The sequence below is a fragment of the Drosophila santomea genome, chromosome X (genome assembly GCF_016746245.2).
Source record: "Drosophila santomea strain STO CAGO 1482 chromosome X, Prin_Dsan_1.1, whole genome shotgun sequence".
Taxonomy (NCBI): domain Eukaryota; kingdom Metazoa; phylum Arthropoda; class Insecta; order Diptera; family Drosophilidae; genus Drosophila; species Drosophila santomea.
The window spans coordinates 3,774,308-3,795,922 of NC_053021.2; the positions used below are offsets into that span (position 1 = coordinate 3,774,308).

Below are 21,615 nucleotides of genomic sequence, written 5' to 3' on the forward strand. Positions count from 1 at the left end.
AACATTTTTAGGGTAGCAACTTTAACAACAGCTGTTGAAAATTCTAACAACGCCTCGCAGCTATGCGCTCTCAACTGTTGCTCTATTCGGGGAAAACAACAATTAACTTTAGAGTTATAGATGGCGTAGTAGTACCGCTTTAACTGAGGATTTATAACGCTTAAAAACTTGAACGTGTATACTTTCTTTAGGGCAGCCCAACAAATTGGGGGCGTCGCACTCACAGAAGTCTGGCAACGTGAACAGCTGTTTTTGCATTCCGCTCGCAATAAAAAAAAACGAGATCAAATTGTTGCTGATGCTGGCGTGGAATCCGGTGAAATTGCTGTGATTTGCAAATCGCATCGGGATCGGATCATGGCCACGCGGGAGCGCGATAGGGAGTGCCGCCTGTGCGCGGTCACCTTCTTCGCGAAACTGCATCCCGGCGACGTCTGCGGCAGCAACGGACTGCCCCTCACGCCCAACTCGATTGCGATCCTGGGGCGGGCCCAGAAACTGAAGGAGCTGCAGGACGAGCACCTGTGCCAGTACCTGGATGTGATCCGCGGCAAGCACGGTGGGTTGCCAGCTCCCGGAAAGCCACACATCCGGTCTAATTCGGCCAGAATCCGGAAACACCCACCATCCCAATTCATTATCCGCTTTGCAAGCAACCTAATGTCATTAAAAAACCCTACAAAACTCCCACTAATCTGCCACATGCCAAGATCACAGAATCATCCACGATGACACCCACTAATTCAACTGCCACTACTCACATCGAATTGATAGTTAAAACGCGATACCTCTTACTTCCAGAGCGCACCATTGTGGTTTCGGAGTACCTGGGACTGTCCCTGGAGGACTACGCCATGCGTCATCCGCCGCTGGCCATTCCCCAGATCCTGAGGATCTTCTACCAGGTGGCGTGCGGCATAAACGTCCTGAGTCGACACCATCTGGTGGCCCACAATGTGGAGCCCAAGCACATTCTCCTCTCCAGCGACGGCCAGCGGGTGAAGCTCTTCAACTACGGGCTGCATCACATGACCAAGGGCGGTGCCTATGTGCCCTTTCCCATTGGCAACATTCGCTACATGGCACCCGAACGACTGCTCGGCCTGAATGGCAATGTGAAGAGCGACGTTTGGTCGCTGGCCCTGGTGATGGTGGAGCTGATACTGCAGATCGAGCTGTGGCCCAAGCTAAAGCTCTCGAATGTGGTTAGGAAAATCCTGGCCTTCGGCAAGAGCAACGGGGTGCTGGAGAAGATAGCGCGCGAGCACCAGTGCCACGAGCGCTATGTGCAACTGGACCAGCGCCTGCGACAGCTGCTGGAGAGCTGTTTGAGTGTCCTGCCCAAACGTAGACCACTGCCCTGGGAGCTCTTGGATCATCCGGTTTTCGAAGAAGTCCTATTGGATTTGAAGAAGCAGAAGATGCAGCCCTCGAGCCCAGAAACCGAGCATTTACCACTGCTGCTGCGATGCCCGTTGTCGCAAATCTACCACCTGTGGCAACTGGCCGGCGGCGATGTGCAGGCGGAGCTAAAAAAGGAGGGCCTCATCCGGAGTGAGGCGCCCATTTTGGGTCTGCCGCAAATCGTACGCCTCAGCGGTGCCAGCGTTTGTCCCGGACGAAGTCAGGCGCAGCTGATGGACGATCGAGTGGTGCCGCTGCGCCTGAAGGCGCTGCTCCAGCGTCTCAGTGGCCTGCCCGCCGCAGTCTACTTTCCATTGCTCCACTCGCCGCGCTTTCCCGCCCACTTTGCCCGCGAACTGCAGGAACTGCCGCTGGTGATACGCGAAAAGGACATCGAGTACCAGTTCCAGCGCGTTCGGCTGTTTACGCGCCTTCTCCAGGGCTATCCGCATACGGCGGAGCAGCTGCAGCGCGAGGCAGCCGTGGATGTGCCGCCGCTCTTAAGGGGTCCCATTTGGGCTGCCCTTCTGGAGGTACTGCCCAATGGCAGTTACGCAAAGATCGACAAGTTTACGTCTACGAGCACGGATCGGCAGATCGAGGTGGACATACCACGCTGCCATCAGTACGATGAGCTGCTCTCCTCGCCGGATGGCCACCGCAAGCTGAGGCGGCTGCTCAAGGCCTGGGTTACCGCCCATCCGCAGTACGTCTACTGGCAGGGACTGGACTCACTGACGGCGCCGTTTCTCTATCTGAACTTCAACAATGAAGGTGAGGCTGGATTTTCTTAGGTTTCCATGGTTGTAACGCTGTGCCTTTCCATAGAGTTAGCCTTCCTCAGCTTGTTCAAGTTCATTCCAAAGTATCTGCAGTGGTTCTTTCTCAAGGATAATTCGGCGGTGATCAAGGAGTACCTGAGCAAGTTCTCCCAGCTGACTGCCTTCCACGAACCGCTTCTCGCCCAGCATTTGGCCAGCATTAGCTTTATACCCGAGTTGTTTGCCATCCCCTGGTTTCTCACCATGTTCTCGCGTAAGTTGCTCTCTGCGCCATTGATAGTTTCCCAGTTAATATCGTTAATATCAACTCGCTCTTCTTGCAGATGTTTTCCCACTGCACAAGATCCTGCATTTGTGGGATAAACTCATGTTGGGCGACAGTTCGTATCCGCTGTTCATTGGCATTGCCATACTGCGCCAGTTGAGGAGCACGCTGCTCACCTCCGGCTTCAACGAGTGCATCCTGCTCTTCTCGGACCTGCCGGACATCGTAATGGATGGCTGTGTTCTGGAGTCCCAGAAGATGTACGAGGCCACCCCGAAGAGTATTACTCACCGCCAGCACGGGCTGCGCTTTCAGCCGCCACAGACGTTGGTGAGTCTCGAAAAAAAAACCATACCATGACTTGTATTACAGGTTGTTCTTTTCCCCAGGACATTGGCGTGGCGGATGTCGAGCTGAAGCACCTGCAACAGGAGCAGTGCCCCCGGATCAGTGCCAAGGATGTGCAATTCCTGCTGGACAACTCGCCTGCGGAGCTGGCCCTCGTCGATCTGCGCAGTGTGGTGGAGTTTGGACGCGTCCATGTGCCGCATAGCATCAACATTCCCTTCGCCACCGTCCAGTTGGGTGAACAGCGACTGGAGGCCCTGCAGGTTCCCCAACTGGAGGCGCAGCTCCGCGGCAAGATCGTGGTCTGCGTGAGCAACATCCATCAGCACTCCGTGGAGGTGGGGCATCCTCTGGCGCAAATAAACCTTGTTAACTAAAGTCATCCACTATTTTGCAGTTCTCGCACTTTCTGGTGGCCTGCGGCGTCCAGCGCACCTGCATCCTCCACAAAGGATTCAACGTCCTGCACTCCATCGAGCCAAATATACTCATCTCGAATTGAGCTCCCGACATGCTGATCGTTTCTCGTTGGCCTCATCGCTTCTGCTCGTCTAGCCTAAGCTCAATGTAAATTTATTATCTTTTTTAAACGGAATGTATTTGCAAATAAACTATATATGTATTATATAAAACCGATCGCTTGCGCCAATTTTGTGCCTTGGATTTCTAAAGTTGAGAACCCAAATACATAAGAACTGTGCCCATTTAGAAGAAAACTTTTGCTAAAGTCTTGAGTTGTTTCTTTTCTTTATGTTGATTTTTTGTAATGGTTTATTAAAAAAAAAATAAAAACACTTAAGCTAATGCCTAACATAAATACATACCGAATTTAATCGAATTGTTTTTCACTTCTTGTTTTTGTTACTTTTCTCTATGCGTAATTACTATCAATTGTAGGTAATTTGTATTTGCTTTCTGATTTTTCAACATTATATTTTCCGTTTCGCTGTGCCTTTGCATTACAATAAAATTTTAATTCGATTTAAGTTACAGATTTCTCAACCCGATCTCATGTTTATATAATATAATGTATATATAGATGTGGGTGTTATGTGCATAATTATAAGTCAGTTGTGTTTTTTTTGTCTGTCCATCTGGTGCTGCTTTTCCTTTTTAGATGTCATGCATTGCTGCTGTTTTCTTGTAAATTTATTCTGGGGACATTTGGTTCTTCTATTGCTTTGGCTGCTCAAAATTTAAAACCGGAAGTGGGAGACAGACACCAAACTGAACCAGCAGCTTGCCGCCGACTCTAAGTTCGGGATGTTTTGGCAGTCCTTTGCCGATTTCAAAATAATTGGCTTCTGTTGGTTATCCACTCTCTGACACACGAAAAGTTGATGATTTCCATAGTGGACTCAAAAGCTAGTGGCGTTCATACGGACACACAGACAGACAGACGGACATGACCAGCAATCCTGCTCCAGAATAAAGGATAGGCAACGCTTTCTTCAGCCTGCTGCATACCTTTATATCCACTTTGTATACACTTTTACTCCACTGGTAAACGGGTATTAAGAGTGTATGTCTCACCAACTTCAGACACCCAACAATATTTTGAGATCTGCAGAGACTCCAAAACATCCGCGCCATATCTATCATAGTTTGCGTGTGTATGTGCTGAATGTGATGCTACTTTGGCTATGGCTATGCTAATCAGGGACTTTAGCAGCTGATCGTTGGGGGCTTAAGCTAAAAGAGACCTTCTTTCCATCCTTAACTAGCCTACTTAGTGGGTATGAAACGCGCCTTGACCGTCTGGCCCATCGGCAAATGCAGCAGTTGCTGCTGCTGCGCCTGTTGCTGTTGCGCCGCCGCCGCCTGCTGCTGCTGCTGTTGTTGTGCCTGCTGCTGCGCCTGCTGCTGTGCCGCCTGCTGCTGCATGTGCTGGTTGATCTGCTGCTGGATGGACAGGCCACTGACATTGCTGATATGCTGGCTGTGGAGCGATTCGTTGATCTCGATCTTGATGGCCGTGGCGGCCAGCGTTGTCGCCTTGTTCTTGTTCTTCGGCGGACGTCCACCTGGATATGCAACGAAAAGCCAATTAGCTTTGTAAATAGTGGACTAGCGGAAGAGTGGAAAGCGTGCACTTACGTTGCCCTGTCGTGTGCTGCAGGGACAACGGCTGGCCGATCATTGCCAGCGGCTGTTGCGTGCCCGCCTTCTTGGAGCGCTTCGGAGGCGGCAGTTCGTGGTGGGCGTGGTTGGTGAGCAGGTGCTTGGAGAGGTGCTGGCGCACCGCAAAGGACTCGGCACAATTGGCCACCGGACAGGAGAGGTAGCGACCCTCGACATGGCGCTGCACGTGCTTCTTCAGCAGCGACTCCTGGTTGAAGCTGCTCGGGCAGATGTCGCACTTGAACTTGAACTCGTCGTGCATCTTGAGGTGCTGATCGAGATGGGCCTGCTGCAGGAACTTCTCGTCACACTTGTCGCACTCGTACGGAAAGGCCAGGCCGTGGGTCTTCATGTGCGTGTGCAGCTGCGACTGCAGCTTGAAGTTCTTCTCCGGACACCGTGGACAGTAGTAGCCGGTGACCCCGGCGTGCGCCTGCAGGTGCTGGTTCAGCGAGGTCACCTGCGTGAACTTCTTGTTGCACACGTTGCAGCAGTACTGCTGCACCTTGTGGTGCGACTTCATGTGGTTGTTCAGGTTCGTCACCTGCAATGCAAGAACATTTCAAGTTATAGATCACAGGGATCAAAGGTTGTAAGGTTGTATGGAACTGACCTGGGCGAAACTGCGACCGCACTCCGGTTCATTGCAGACGAAGGGCCGTTCTCCGGTGTGGAGCCGGCGGTGATTGTTCAGATTGGTGATCTGCGTGAAGGTCTTGCCACAGTCCACGCACTGGTATGGCCGATCGTTTGTGTGGATGCGTTCGTGGTTCCGCAAGTTGGCCGCCTGCGTGAAGCCTGCAAGTGGAAAAGGTGCGACGAAGTGTCGAGGATTTGTCAAGAACTAGATTATATGTGCGAGCAGCATATAGACTCACCTTTGTGGCAGTAGGTGCACACAAACTTACGCTCCGCCGAGTGATTTCGTATGTGCGTCATGAGCGAGGATTTGCGCGAGAACGTTTTGTTGCATAGCGGGCAGGAGCCCTCCTCGTTGAATATCAGATCCACCTTGAAGTTACAAATAGAGCATCAGTTGAAAGTGCTTGCCTCTTGCTAGGCTCTCCCATTCAAAAGGTTTTATATGCATATATGCATATATGGTAGATATGCCATAGTACTTTTAAGAACTTATCAAAAAAAAGAAAAATACTTTTTCCTGTCCTTCTAAGCACTACACATATACATATAGATCTGGCGATTAGGTAGCCAGTAGCCAAGTGGACATCACTGGTGCACTATCGCCCTCCCACTCCCACTCACGCTCAACAAGCTGGCGGCCAAAAGAACGGATTGCAAATTCCCGTGCGAATTCAGTTTGTTTATTGCGGAATCACTTGAGTCACATTTAATAATTTTCACAATTTTTTTTTTATTGTTATTATTATATTTATTTTTCTGCGTGCCACGCACACCCACACACCAAAAGCGCCAACTGAAAATGAATTTTTTCCGCTTTACACAGCGCACAAAAACGCCGAGCTGCGTCGACGTCGACGTCGACGTCGACATAGCAGATATTAATGGAAAAAGAAGCAGAAAATATATGTGTATATATACATATATATATATATATATATAAATATAAAGGAAAACAAGAAAATGAGCAGTGCGAAATGTAGCATGTTGAATAGAAAATACTCTCACGCCCATCACTTTTCTAAGCTGTTTGCAATGCATGCATGTTGTCAGTATTTCAAAAGAACTTTCCAAGACTACCCTCGTCAACAGTGTCATGGAATATAAGTGTACCTTACTAAATCTATTGCTATTGGCATAATTAGTAGCAATGACAGTAAATAGTATCTAAGCAGTTTTGAAATAGAGTATTGAACAGTCGTCGTAGGGCAATCTTACATTTATTTATACTTTTTTTGCAATTCTCTGTTGCATGATGGAAAAAGAAAGGCAACAAGAACATGCAAAGAAACGGCGAAATAAGAAGCGAAGAAGAAAAGCAGCAGCTATGAATGTGCAGTGTGTCCGTATGTATTTATGTATATGTATATGTGCGCCTTTTGTGAGTGGGGGAGTAGTGAAATGTAAGAAAATGAAGAGAAAATAGCACAACAATAATAAACAAGTGCAGCAAAAGGAGCAGGAGTCGAACTCCCGGGGGAGCAAAGTCCTCTTCTAAAAACGGCAGAGCGGGTTCTTCAAACCCCCATAATTTCAATCGTAATACATCGACAGGGGATTGCAGTGAACTCGGTAATTACATTTAAATTGGCCATTTTTGGCATCATTCATATTTGAATAGGTAATTGTATTGATTTGATTCCTACAAAATAGAGCACTCAACCTTAGGTTTAAATTTTAAATCAAGACGTTCATATTCCATTTGCAAATATGAAGCTACGACCATCAGTTGTTATTCATGTTTTTTTGATAAGCCCTTTGGAGCACTGCATTAACTGCCACTGCCTTGCCATGCCTCTCCCAACACTGGCAGCCAATGCAATCACTCGCTATGCCCTTTGCAACACTGTCCCCACTATGGCATCCCAATACCTAGAAAAGGACTTACGTCTTCGGAGTCGTCCTGCGACTGTAGGTTCTCGGAAGAACTGGATGATTGCATTTGCTGCTGCTGCTGCTGCTGCTGTTGTTGCTGTTGCGAGTTCTGATGCTGCTGCTGCGGGTTCTGGTGCTGCTGCTGCGCGATGGCGTCGCTGTCGCTCGAGGAGGCCGTCGACGAGGAGGTGGCCGCCGCTGCTGCGGAGGCGGCGACTGCGGCCGAGGCAGAGGCAGCGACGGCGGCAGCGGCCGCCGCCGACTGATGGAAGTTGGAATTATTTGTCAACTGCTCCGAGCAGCGGACGCACGTGGGTATGCTATAGCCGGGCACCTGGAACAACTGTAGGGCGGAAGAACAGGACACAAGGATTAGCGAGAGCTTCCAATTGGACAAAAAAAAAACGCAATAATGCTCTTTATTTATTATGGCAGCTCAATCTTATTTCATACAGCCCCCCTCCCCATATTTCCAACTAGCCCTTTCTCTTTTCCGCCAACTAGAAATAACAGCCAAGAAGATAAACACACACACACGCACACATGGAGAATCAAAAAGAAAGAAAAGAAACTACAATAACAACAGCACCAGCAGCTTGTTGTTGTTTTCATTTTATGTTATTTTTTCTTCGGTACAACGTTTTGTTATTCTTTCGCTTTTTGTTTTGCTTTGCCGCCGCCTGCCAGCAACGCGGCAGAGGCGTCGCCAACAAAAGGGGGGTACGTTTTTGATTACTCCGCAGCGTTAAACTAGTAATTGTTTAAATAATAATCTAAAATCCCTGAAATGTCTGATCTGAACTTTAACTTTTAAACAAGATTACTCCTTAGATGCCCAATAGTATCCCCCCCTCACTAAATCAACGCGCAGCCACTGCGGTTTTGGCTGCCTTGGCGCAATTTCTGTCATTTTGTTTTATTATGTATTTCTTTTTGTGCGGTTCAGGGGCGGCGGGAGGGGGTAAGAGGGGCAGGGGGGCTGTTGGGGGAATAGGTTGAAAAGGAGTCAAAGTGAAAAGCGAGTGGCGAGCGTAAGCAAAATGTAAAAATAATATTTTTTCAAGTTGTCGGCTTGAACAACTTTTCGGGCTGAGTTGGCTAAAAATAAAAATTGTTCAGCAATAGTTTGGGGTCGCATGTGTGTGTGTATTTCTTATTTCTGTGTGTGTGTTTGTGTGTGGGAAAGGGGGGCAATGCGCGCGCTTTTCAACCCCTCGCCCCTTGCGCCAACAAACCGCCCGCACAATAACAGTAGCGCGAATTCAATTGTTTAAACTCCCCCCAAAAAAAAACAACGAAAAATCAATAGAAATAACAATATGTATATACCTAAATCACATGTGTGTATATCTTTTTTTTGTTAACATACCGTTGCCGTTTGGAAGCACAACCTACAGATGGTGTCCATTATAACAGTAAATAAGGAAGAGGATGGGGAGCAGGAGAAGGAAGATGCACTTTGTTGTTGCTTTTTGCCCCCTCTGCAGTCGTTGTTGTTGTTGTCCTTCTCCCTCGCAATTTACCGCTATCTTTACCGGTTAACATTCAGTGCTGTTTTTTTTTTCGTTGATATTATTTTGTCCAATTATTTTGTCTTTTTACTATGAGTTTGTGGACACGATCCAAACTGTGTGTGGATGTATTTGAAACTAACTTCTTAGAGTTGGAATTGCCTTTGGATTTCGGTGATCGCTATATTATGGCATATTATGATGGCAAAAACAAAAACTAAGTAAATTATATATACATTTGATTAATACGATATTTTCGTGGTACACACACACACGCGCGTTGTTTATGTTTGCCTTGCACTTGCACATACAAGCAAATATGCGGCGCTGTTGTTGTTGCTGCTGCGAAGTTCTGCTTCTTTTTTTTGGTTAATTTCTTTGCCCTTTTTTTGGCGTAGTTACACGTGAAAAAAAAACAAACCAGCGCGTTCGAATGCGTTTTTTTTTTTATTTTACAATTCACGACGAAGTTTTTGTCCGTCGTCTTTTTTTCCCTTTTTTTTGGGGCCCGATGTTATTGTTGCGCTGTATGCGTGTGCCGTGTGTGTGTATGTGTGGGGGAAAAAACGAATACGATAAGAATTCGCGGGAGTATAGTCGTGCTGCTCTAACGCACAGGTTGGCTTGGCCGGTGCTCCTTAGCTGGTCTATCGATATGTATATCGATTCCCGTAATCGATAGCGAGGTGGGTAATGGAATCGTTTTTAAAACATTTGCATTATTTGTGTCACTGAAAGTTTTATCTTACGTATAAATATATATTACACTTTATTTTATTCAAAATATAAACGGGTTTTTTCGGAAGTCATGAATTTATGAGCTTTATTTCACAACAGAATAAATATAAAATCATTTTTCAAAACAAAGTGGCAAACAAACATAAATACAATAATTAACCATACTATGCTAAGCGATGGATACAAATAATAAACACTTTAAATTAAATACTGTTCACAATATTAAATCTACTTTGTAATCTAATAATAAAATGAAGTAGACCCTTTTTCAAATACAGTAGACAAATGTCCAGAAAAACAGGTTAAAGACGAGAAAGGACAGCGGAAACACGAATCTGGCTCGGCTATCAATCCACATGGCGATTTCCTGGGGCGTTAGCGTGGTCCAGCCACTGAGATCGATCTCCTCCTGGTGGTCCACACCTTCGGTTCGGTTATTATTGGTCAAAGTTTGGCTGCTGCTGGCCGCACTGATGGCTCCAGTGGACTGAGCTGCGCCCATGGATCCAAAGGCACTCTCCACAAAGTTAACATCCATTTTGTGAACGCCCCGGCTGGTCCTCTGCTGATTCAGAACTTGGCCCTCCTTAATCGTGGTGATGGGCAGATTGACGGTTAGGTAATTATTAAAACCAGCACCGCCCAGGGAGCCGGTGTCCGCTGCCTTTTGCAGAGCTGTGCCCGAAAACGATCTGGATCTGGCGTGACTGCGACGCCTGAGCAGATTCGGCGATAGAGTTGACTTCAGGATGTGTTTGCTGTTCAGTTTCTTGACGGGCACACTCTTCTTTCGGCGCCAAATCGTGTTGACAAAGGCGAACTCCACCATGCTGCCAAATATGAAGATGGTGCAGCCCAGGAACCACACCTCCGACACCTTAATGTAGCTAACTTTTGGCAGGGTCTTTCCCTGTGCCGAGGCCAGGGTTATGAATGTCAGCAAGGTGCTGGTGCCCAGCGTAATACGTGGCGGCGCCTGATCCGCCTGCAGCCAAAACGATACCCAGGATATGGCCACGATCAGCATGGAGGGCAGAAAGTAATCCATCAGGTAGAAGCCGACCACTCGCGTCAGGTGAACGGTGAAGCTGAGGGAGCTGTAGTTGCCGGCAAAGGCTCCGTGGCGCAGGTCACTCAAATCGGCATTGATCACCGTCTCATTCGACCAGGAACGCTGCAGCACAAACTCGGTGAGATGCAGTGCCCCATCGTAGGTTATCGGACGCTTCTGCTCCCAGTGGAGCACCAGTTCCGATGTATTGTACATCCAGCTCTCCAGAACCGTCGAGCAGTGCTGCTCGTCGAATGGGAACTTCTTGAGGTTCAGCCAGCAATAGAGTGTCGCCTTGATGCGATTCGAAACGATCACGGTGCCATCGGGCGAAATGGAGGTGAGGATGTCCTTCTCCGTGAGACCTGCAAGTTCGTTTTGAATCAAGTAGTTCATAAAGCATACTGAAGACTCTCTCCCCTACTCACCCAAAATACTGGAGTCGCGCTCGTTGGCCAGGAATATGTGTGGCATCCAGAGGGAGTTCCTCAGGTGCTCCTCGCCCAAAATCGGCTGCCTGCGCTTGGGACTCACGTTGCGAAAGTTGAGACGCGGATCGAGGTATCGCATTTGAAGGAGCGCATAGATCTTGAACTGCAGATCGTGTGCCTCCAGGTTCTGCATGAAGTAGATGTACGCTCGCATATAGACGTCCACCGGCAGCCGCTGGCCAGTTTCCGAATAAGTTATGGGTCGCTCCAGGCGATCGTACCGGCAGCCATGGGTTAAGCGGTCCAGCAGCTGTGTTTGCGACAAGCTATCCCCATCGTCCAATGTGGGACAATCCTCGTCGAGCGCAGAGGCGCAGGTGCAAAGGCAGTTGAGCAGAATCGATATGACCAGAGACCAGTCCATTATATTAAAATACGTATGTATTATAAAATTAAAAATAAAGCCACGCCAATAAATCCTAACGGGTATTTCAATATGGCGGAACAGTGCTGTTAGCGTATGGACTGCTAACTTTACAGCCATGTTACAATACACTCAAAATATATTTCTATGCTTGTTAAATTTATAAAATAAACTTCAGTAATCTAAAAGTAGACAATAAACTCGCTAATTCCTTGTACTGCCGGTCAAGTGTGGAAACTTAAATATGTTAAAATTATAAAAGCATTTTTTGCGCCTAACAGCACAAGCAGAAGTGTACAGCACCAAACGCAATGTTAGCACCATGCTACGCCTTACAGCTGCTAAGAAACAGTATGTTAGGGAGCGTGCCAAATTTGAAATACCTTTCCAGTCAAACACGAAACGCCTATACTCATTTAAGTTTTTATTGATTTTATTTCACTGCTGCACTTGTCATAAATATACAATCGGGTATATTTCAACATTTACAAAGTTACGCAAGTTTGGTTTGGTTTTTTTTGTTTTTTTTTCGTAATTTTCTCTTGTAGTTTAAACATTTATTTAAATTTATGAATTCGTTCATTGATAATATGTATGCATAGTTTATTTCTCCACTTATCCAATTCATGCTTATTACAATTACAAAAAAAAAAACAATTACCTAGATGTAGTCATATATATTTATATATATATATATATATTTAAGTGTAGCATATTTATTTCGTATTAAGTACATATTTTGTAATTGTTCTAAGCTTGATTTACGTATAAAATGTGTCTTGATTAGGTATGGGTACTGTGGATTATGTAGTTGCGTTCTGGAGCTGCCTGCTTGCACACATAAAAGGGGGAATTTCTCTATTTAGTCGTATTTGAAGAAAGTGTAGTTTGGAATTGATCGAAAGGTGAAGTAAATGCTCAAAGTTGCTTAAAGTATTCAAACGTAAGCTTTTGGTGGTGATCAACCAAGAAGTTTTGTACAAGTTCCGAACTTAGGCAAATGTAAATTGGCAATATCACTTACGAATACCTCTAGGGATTTCAAGTAACCGGAAAAGGACTTGGGTGTATGCGATAATAAATGTTCCATTTATCACAGCATAGTAATAAAGCCCATACTGAAAGCCTTCCAAATCCCTAGAGTTTTATTTAATACATACACCTGTACGATCACCTCTCTTCACTCAATCAGTTGTTATCCTTGCGCTTTTCCATTTGAATTTATTACTTAAATCTCTGCCTCCATTGACTAGTTTTCTGTTCCTTTGCTATTGGGGGCTTCTGTTTACAATCGGTCAATCTGCTTAGGAGCTATAGAAATGTATCTTTGCCTCCGCTACCATATATAGTATGTACAGTGATACTTCGTCTTATGCTACGATCTTTTTGCTGGTCCAACGGGACATATTTGTTTGTTTTTTTATGGGGGAAAAACTCCCCATTACATGCACACACACACATACACTTATTACTCTTCTTATGGCTGATACACCCGCACAATTTTTTGGGGGGCGGGGGTGCAGGAAAAAAAAACAAAAAAAATGTAGTCATTACACTTTACACACTATACCGATTCGACCTAGAGTTTTTAGGACTATGTCTAAGGCTAACCGCTAACTAATACTGATGCGTCGTCGATTAAATACTTTCGTCATCTCTGGTGGCATCTTGCGCTCTTAGATGCGCTCCCTGTCCACCTGCGTCTCCTGCAGCTCGAGTTCCGTCTCCTCGGCGAGTGTGTAGACCCCCGAGGCATTCGCGCCCGTTGGCGTGTTGAGGACATCGAGGAGCGGACTGCTCAGCGAGGAGTAGCCCAGGCCCGGGTCGCTGCCGTGGGCGATGCAGCTGTTGCCGGGAGTGGTCACTTCACCGGATCCGGGCATGCCCGTCGCCGTGCTGGCGGGCGTGTAGGCGGGGGCGGGGGTGGGGGCCAGGCGGGCGCCATTGGGGTCCATTGTTAGGATGGGCACCAGCTCGTGGTTAACGTAGTCCTTCAGCACCAGCGATGTGGGTGTGTCTGTGAATTGAGGGAATTTCAATTGACAATGCATACAGTACTACAGCACCACAGTTGCAATGGTCCTTTGAGCCGGATTAAGACACAAATCCGGCTGAGAGGACCGCGAATTGAAGCCGAATTGCTGATTCTGTGCATTTGAGAATACGCGCTCACCTGTCACCAGGGTCTCTTCGGTGGGGTTGCGCTGGTAGAGATGTCCTCGCTTCTCGTAGTGTCAGGACGCCGGCACATAGTACTGGCCACCCTCCTCGTGCGCCACGTCCATCATCGAGCCACCAGCACCACCTGCACCACCCGACACACTGCCGCCGCCGGAGTTGGCGGCACTCGTCTTCTTGAACTCGACCACAATGCGTATGCGATGGACAATCTCCTCGTGTATGACATTGAAGCACATGGCCGTGAGGGTCATGCCCGACATGATGTACACCGAACAAAACCAGGTGGTGGCATTCGATTCGCGTCGCAGTCCCGGCAGCATATCGCCAAAACCGATGGTGGACAGGCTCATGAAGCAGAAGTAGATGCCATCCAGAATGGGCCAGTTTTCCAGGCGATACAAGACGGCGGCACCGAACACAATGTAGATGATCATCATGGAGAAGCAGAGCAGGATGGGGGCCAAGATACTCAGGCCGTGCATGGAGCCCCTGGACTCGCTGGCACTGAGCGAATCGATGTCGCCCAAGCCACCAACGGAACCACCCGGTCCGCCGGCATTCGGCGGCGCTGCTCCAGCTGCCGCATCCTTTTCGGGCGTGGCATGGAAGACATCCCTCACGTAGTACGGCTCCTGCATGACCGCCTGCTGCTTGCGCAGCTCCTCCTGCTGCCTCTTGCGCCGCATCCGGCGCTCCTTTTCGGCCATCCGCTTCTCGTCGTAGCAGCAGTAGCCACAATTCGAGCACAGGCAACAGCACAGCGCCTTGGAGAAGACCTCGCGTGCCACCCGGGCCAAGATGCTGCCCGTGCTGCTCAGGTAGACCAGTGTCAGTGGGATGCCGAAGAAGGCGTACGCCAGGGTCACGATCCTCCCGAGCGTCGTGCGCGGCGCAACGTTTCCATAGCCTGGTTGGTGAGAGGGAAAGTTCATTGATTACAAACTGGCTTACACATCGTTTCATACGCTTTAATAGCCAGTAACTTCTGTGAGAGAATATAAATATTATAATACGGCTCGGAGGACCATGTGAAGGAACCCTTGCAATGTAAAGTCATTGCGTTATATATTTCATTTAATTAACTTTTGGCATATACTTGTTTGTGCGTACATATAAGGGCCCACTTATTGTTTGGTTATTAAGAGATTTCCCTCTGCAACAAAATTTCCGTTAACAATTTACTTTTTTTGTGCTTCCTTTTTTTTTTTGCTTGTTTTTTTCACATTAATTTGCCAGAAGTCAATTTGTGCGACTTCCCCGGAGAGATGCGACTTATTGACATTACCCAAATGAGCCGTAACTTCACATATAAGCCCGGTAAACCCCCACTCCTCGCCATTCCGGCCTTCTTTTCGCCATTTTTGCCCACGTTGTAAAGGGCACCGAAAATAATTAAGCTGGCAGAGGCAATAAAAATGCTTAACAAGCTTAAGGCCGGAAACTCCCTAAGGAAGGTAGGAAAGAAAACGAAAACAGGGGCGGGGTAGCAATTGAGCAGTGGGCGTGGGACACACACACACACCCGCACACCCGCACACACGAAATCGTCGTCAGGTGTGTCATGCATAAATTTGAAAATTTCTTAATTTTATTGTACTCGCTCCTTTTTTGCTCTCCTTTCGCAGTCGGCGGTTTTGCGATATATGTTTTTTATTTATACGTGGGGGGGGGGGCGTGGTTTATTGGTTGCCGCGTCTTCTATTTTCTTTTTTATTGCACAAATGCTGTACCCCCACCCCCCCGCAAAGGAAGTGAGTCATATGAGATTCGAGGCAAGCTGTGGGTGAAAACGAATCGAATCAATATGGGGCTATCACATGTGGCAGAGCTCAAGGGCCTCCTGCAGTCGGTCTACTGAAGACGTAGAACTTTTTGCGGCTTGCACAGAAAGAAATAAGGAATTCTTCCGATTCGCCATAGACTACGCTGTGCGCTCTTTTCATGGTTTTTCTCTCTGTGTAAGGAGGGGAGGGGTGTTCTTCACTCGAAATCAGCAACAGTGAGTGAAACAGGAAGCGGATTTCCAATACCTTGGTAACCATGTAATTGCGTTGACAGCAAATTTAAATGAAATCCCCCACTCCGCAGGACCAAAATGTCAATGTGTCACAAAGCAGACGACAGCTCAGCATACCCGAAAGTGCCACCCCCCACTTTCCACCCCCTCGATTTATCTATATCTATCTCTGTATCCATATCCCTTTGGAACAGTGGGTAGAGTGGGCATAAATCAATCTGGGGCAAGACTTTCGGCCACACTTTGCTGATTTATTTGCGCCACTGTGCCCGGAGCCCCCCTCCGCTTGGAGCCACCACCCATGGCTAATAATATTGCCATTGACCCGACTCGAGGGGGCTGTAAAACTCAGCTGTCGCGCTGTCAATTTGCTGGGATATCACGGAATATCATCGAATATCACGGATAATGTTTAGGCAAGGTCGCGGGGATTGCGGGGGGGGCATCTACATATTTCATTGAAAGATATTGCAAGATTTTGATATGAAGCAGGCAAATGTAGAGACCACAAGATACGCCAGTCTTGTGCGGATACTGGGTTATGAGCGAAAGTAATAATTATTATTACTGGGGCAAATCACCTTGATGGCTTTGCGTATTGAAGGCACGCCACAGAGTTGCTTTGCGATAGATACCTATCGAATATGCAAATAAATCGCTATTGGTGTTTATGGCCTGTGCTTGCGGATAGGGGGATGGGGGGTGTGTGTGATTGGGGGCACTAAGCCGATAGGCGAGTGAATTATTTATCGAATATGCGTGTGCGGCCAAGCAAATACAATTACCCGCTCTCAGCAAAAGCACACACTGCAGCCATAAACAACTAGACCTAATCTGCCTTCGACTTCCATTTCCAACTTCGGACTTGGACTTGGACTCATTGAGGCCCATTTGTACATCGATGGTCCTTCGGTTATGCGCACACATAACACAAAATGGTGGAGCATAAAACGGAATCGCAGGGCCCCAAAGATGCGCAATTGATGATAGTGGATGTGGAGGATGTGGATGTGGCAATGGAGCCTCAGTCTCTTTCTGTGTGTGTGTGCCTGTGTGTGCAAATGGAAAATGAAATTTAAAATTATTTTGCAACTAAATTACTTGTCTTATTGCCGTCCAGGGGATTGGCCAATCCCGGGGCCCGGGGTCCTATTCATTCTGCCAGCGACAGCAGAAGGCATCTCGAGGCAGCGGAAGGCAGTGGAAGGAGCTGGTCGGACTATAAATTCGCATTTATGCCCAAGACAATCATAGAACTCACGCCAGCAACAAGGATGTGGCCAGCTGAAGAAGGCTCAACTGGCTGATACTCTCGAAAAATAAACAAAAAGTGCTTTTTAGCCATGCACCCAACTAATTCAAAAATTTTACAAATATTTGCATTTTCATCAAAATTTGCGAAAAAAGGCAAAAAATTACATTTTCCTTTTTTGAGCACAGGTGGATAGGAGATTTTGTTACGAATTCAACGAGGTATAGCATTCCACTTTTGGACAACTATTTTTACTGCTATCGAAAAAAACGGATAATTTTTTATCAAAAAATCGAAAAAAAACATTTTTGTAAAACATCGGATATTTTCAATCGGCGTTTTCGCCATAACTTGGCCATAAATGATCGCACAGCTAAAACAAAAACTGTTTTGTGCTGCTAATAAACATAGCTAACTATGTGTATCCCTACTTTTTTAATTTTCGAAAAAAACAATTTTAAAAAATTTTCGCATTTTTGATAAGGGGTATCATCATCAAAATTTCCGAAAAATTGACAAAAATTAGCATTTTAATGTATGTACATGGATCGATAGGGAATTTTCCTACGAATACAACGAGGTATGGAATTTTTGTGGTTATTGAAAAAAAACGGATTATTTTTTATCAAAAATTTGTTGTAAAAAATCGGATATTTTCAATCGGCGTTTTCGCTGTGCTGCTAATAAACATAGCTAACTATGACTATACCTCCTTTTACGGTTTTCGAAAAAAAGCGTAGCCTCTGACAAAAAGCCTAGCAAACTTGAAAGCCCAAATTACTGCAGAGTAAGGCAGCTGAAATTGTGGCGCTGCATTCGAGTGCTCAAGTGGCTTAGTCCTCTGGCCAGAAGCACGGGCCAATAATCATAATCATATTGTTCGGGCTGCCCGGCCAAGAACAATGAAGCTGGCCAAAAAGTAAAACAAAAAATACAAGAAAACAAAAATAAAAATAAACACAACCCACAAAAACAATAATAATAATAATAATAATAATAATAAGCAGGGACAAGGACAAGAAGTGGGTGGCGAGATGGCAGGATGTCATGTTAATATAAATGTCCTGGCAGTCTGCTGACTAACGCAATTGCAAACTGCCCCGCCTCCACCCCCTTTTTATGCACACTTGCAGGGGCGTCGGGAGAGGGGGGATGGTGGGTTAGTAATGGGATGGATGGTGGGGACCGTTTTCAGGTCCTATATTTGCTTTCTGGCCTTTTGGCATTGGCATCAACTGCCAAGATCAGCAAAAAATTTTTGCAAATTTTATTTTATAGCATTTTCACAAGTGGAAAGTCGTGTCGATGTATTCTTGCATATATGTATCTGTGTGCGGACATAAAACCGAAGAATGCGAGTGTGTGTGTGGCCATTCGGGCTAAGCAAATAGCTTCGTTTGTTGTTTTGCTCTATCAATATTTGACTTTCGGCTTGGTTTTTGTCTCCTCCCGTTGGTTTTTTTTTTGGGCCTACGAAATTACCATCCAAGTGAGAGGGAAAAGCGTACACGGAAAACGTACTGGGAAATTCGGCAAGTGGCTACCAAGCTACAGAGGAAAATCGAAGGGAAAGGTGGGGGGAGGCTTAAAAGTTTAGGCCCTCCACAAACCAATATTTAAAATTGGCCAGAGATTTGAGGCACTTGCTGCTGACAAATGCCAATTGAGAAATCCTCGACAGAGTCAGCAATCGAAGACTTATCGAATTAGTTTCGGTAATTGAAGGTACAGAGCTGGAAATCTATTTCGCAAAAACCTCTTTAAATTATCTATTTTTAAACATTTAATGTGCAAAAAACGTTTATCCATTAGAGCTATGGCAATGTTCGTTTTTTTCGATAGACACCTGCAATCCCAACGATAAGTAATCGTTGTCTGGTAACGATAACACTTTTAGCCCGCTTTTAGCGCGCACATCAATCAATTACCACTGCAGTTCTTATGGCACAAATTACTCTGGCTGCGTTGTGGAACCTGCACCATGGATGTGACCATGGGAGCGCATCATCATCAAGTCCCCTCCCACTTGCCCCTTCTCGCTACGCGAACCCGGAGGTTACTTTTGGCCAGTGGCCACCACTTGCACACCGTTTTCAGCCACCACTTTTCGAGCCACCCGTTTACATATCCCCTTTTTGGGACACCCTTTTGGCCACTCCGCTATTCTCCTTGGTTGCCATCAACAACAGCAGTCGCTGCGGCCCCAAATGCACTCATGCGATGGTGTCAAAAGGTGTACGGGTCATGCCCATAGCCCCCCCTTGCCCCCCTCATCGCCCCCAACCCTTTTTCCCATTTTTATACACTCTCAAAAACGGCACTCAGCAGGGATAAAAATGCTATCCAGCGAATTGCGTTCAACAGATGCAGCTAATTGCATTCGTTACTTCACCATAATGATCACATCACATTAATTTGTATGAAATACAAAACGATGGGCATTTTTTTTGCAGTGTATCCAGCAAACACGAGCGCACTCGCCATTCAAGTAAAACAAATTTCCGTTGCTGGAACATCAAATTTATGGCCCACAGCCATCGTTGGGTGTGTGGGTCATTGTTTCCATCTCCCTTATGGGCATGGGTATGGGGATGGGGATGGGGATGAAAAGTCCCCCATTTGTGTCTGCGAAGGCAGAAGGCCACTGGCACTTACCAATTGTGGTCAAAACGGTCAGCGAATACAAAAACGCTTTGGCAAAATTCCACTCATGCGGCGGCCCTCCGCCCACTGCCACGCCCCCAACGCCTCCGGCACGATGATGGTGATAGTGTGTGTGAAGGAGCACGGCTTCCGTGGCCGGATTGTTGCTACCCGGAACACCAGAGGCGCCCGACGACGAGGAGGAGGAGGAGGCGGGAGCGTTGGCCACATCGTCGTGCGATAATTGCAGCATAACATCCTCGTTCAGTCTCTTGATTAATTGGTCTTGAAACTTGGCTATTTCAAGTGCGGCTAATCTGTGAGGGAGATACAGAAACAGAGAGAGAGTGTGTGAGAGAGAGAGATAGAGAGAGAGAGAGAGGAATGAGTGAAGCACATATGAAATCAAGTATACGCCCCGCTTGCTTACATCAAGTATACGCACGGGGCACCCGATTAAGTAGATCAAGTTTACAAGGATATCCAACTTTTTAGTTAACAAATCGAAATACTTGCTTTAACTTATTAGTTAATGCTTTTTTAGCACTGAAGAGTACTCACTTTGTCCAGTTCTCCTTGTAGAGGATGTTCAGCGAGACGGTGATGTCCCAGATATTCTCGATGGTCCGCTGCCGCACATCGTAGGTGTCCGGCGAGAGGGCGAACTGCGGCATTCCGCCCGCCTCCAGATCGGTGGCATCCATGCCGTCCAGCCCGTACACAAAGTCGCCACTGGATGCGGGCTGGCCAAATGGATTGTGGCCGCCGGCAGTGGCGCTTCCGGCCAACATTCCCTGCGCGGCGACAGCTGCCGCTGCAGCGGCCATCGTGTCATTGTCGCCATGACGTCCCTGTACCGCCTGATGTTGCTGCTGCTCCTGTTGCTGCTGATGCGGTGTCCTTTGCTGCTGCTGATAGGTACTGCTCCCGATTCCCGCTGCGCCAATGCCGAGGACAGCCAAATTGCGCTTGGTGCTGGCCAGAGTGTGCTGCTGATGCAGCAAAGCCGAGTCCTCGTTCTCGATGGTCAAAAAGATGAAGGATCCTGCGAACAAAGGCCAAACATCAGCAATGCCACACTGCCAGAAATTGCCAACCAAAGTGCTACAATATTTGTGACCACAAAGTAAGCGAAATCAGCAAGTTATCAGCAAAGTTTACCAATTGAAAGTTTACAGATAGTTCGAGTTTTCTTTCGGTGCATGTCATGTGCGCAAAACTTCCAGCAGAATATGAACGCTAACTCATTTGTTTCGTATAGCAAAAGGGAGCAAAAGGGAGGGGGGAAAGGATGCAGGTGGGGAAGAGATAGGGTCTGGGCCATAAAGCATCTCGAAGGTATTGCAATCGTTCTGAGCCAAGTTAAGAGCTTCCTGTTTCAGCCACACGCTTGAATGGCAGGATTCTCGGCCATGTTGGGGCTAATTTATGGGGGATTCTAGAAAAGAATGAAATGCCGTGGAAAGTGCAACAGCAAACGCCGTTTAATCTATCAAAAATAGTGAAGTAGGTTTACATTCTGCACATTTTACTTCACTTTTGGGCCTGTTTTAAGTTCAGCTGAACTGCCACGTTTTTGGCATCCAATCGATAGAATTCCCACAGGACAAGGTCCTTTGAGAGCGCCAGTGTTGTTTCCTGTCACTCATTTAATGTTAATGCTGCTAACTAATACACACACGCTTACATGTGACACATTTTGTCAAGTTTTTGAAAAGTTTTTCCGCCTTCTTCTGCCTACCAACAAAGTTTCCATTTATTTTTTGACGTCGCCTGCGTTGAATGTGTGTGAAATGAGCAGTTGATGTCCTCGCCAAAAGCCAACACATGTCAAAGTTCAAAATAAAACACGATGAATGGTGGTAGTGGATGTTGGATGGTGGAAAATCGGATCGGATCAGATCGGATGGGAAAATGCCAAGATGATGAGCCG

General features: G+C 46.8%; 4 protein-coding genes across 5 annotated transcripts in view; 1 reads left to right on the forward strand and 3 right to left on the reverse strand.

Annotated features, from left to right (window-relative positions):
- Positions 1–181: 181 nt before the first annotated feature.
- Positions 182–3,431, forward strand: LOC120457092 (TBC domain-containing protein kinase-like protein). Its single transcript, XM_039644278.2, has 6 exons — positions 182–559; positions 802–2,178; positions 2,233–2,439; positions 2,510–2,781; positions 2,841–3,137; positions 3,197–3,431. Exons 1-6 carry the CDS (start codon positions 358–360, stop codon positions 3,299–3,301), a joined length of 2,460 nt encoding a protein of 819 aa, XP_039500212.1. The 5' UTR covers positions 182–357; the 3' UTR covers positions 3,302–3,431.
- Positions 3,432–3,706: 275 nt separating this feature from the next.
- On the reverse strand, positions 3,707–9,498 carry LOC120457096 (gastrula zinc finger protein XlCGF8.2DB). Of its 2 annotated transcripts, XM_039644284.2 has the most exons (6): positions 8,804–9,498; positions 7,448–7,777; positions 5,799–5,931; positions 5,534–5,718; positions 4,897–5,464; positions 3,707–4,823 (listed from the first exon to the last, which is right to left on the reverse strand). In XM_039644284.2, exons 1-6 carry the CDS (start codon positions 8,840–8,842, stop codon positions 4,525–4,527), a joined length of 1,554 nt encoding a protein of 517 aa, XP_039500218.1. In that variant the 5' UTR covers positions 8,843–9,498; the 3' UTR covers positions 3,707–4,524. The 2 variants fall into 2 exon arrangements, with proteins under 2 accessions (XP_039500218.1, XP_039500219.1); XM_039644285.2 differs by lacking the exons at positions 7,448–7,777; positions 8,804–9,498 and adding an exon at positions 6,184–6,355.
- Positions 9,499–9,739: 241 nt separating this feature from the next.
- LOC120456747 (pH-sensitive chloride channel 2) lies at positions 9,740–11,675 on the reverse strand. Its single transcript, XM_039643737.1, has 2 exons — positions 11,163–11,675; positions 9,740–11,099 (listed from the first exon to the last, which is right to left on the reverse strand). Exons 1-2 carry the CDS (start codon positions 11,587–11,589, stop codon positions 9,952–9,954), a joined length of 1,575 nt encoding a protein of 524 aa, XP_039499671.1. The 5' UTR covers positions 11,590–11,675; the 3' UTR covers positions 9,740–9,951.
- Positions 11,676–13,485: 1,810 nt separating this feature from the next.
- LOC120455378 overlaps positions 13,486–21,615 on the reverse strand; it is a 65,601-nt gene continuing 57,471 nt past the window's right edge. Inside the window, exons 5-8 of the mRNA XM_039641504.1 lie at positions 20,244–20,727; positions 19,695–19,999; positions 13,763–14,677; positions 13,486–13,606 (exon numbers count right to left, since the gene is read on the reverse strand). Coding sequence (XP_039497438.1) covers positions 13,824–14,677; positions 19,695–19,999; positions 20,244–20,727 — 1,643 coding nt within the window. The 3' untranslated portion in view covers positions 13,486–13,606; positions 13,763–13,823. The remainder of the gene's footprint in view (positions 13,607–13,762; positions 14,678–19,694; positions 20,000–20,243; positions 20,728–21,615) is intronic.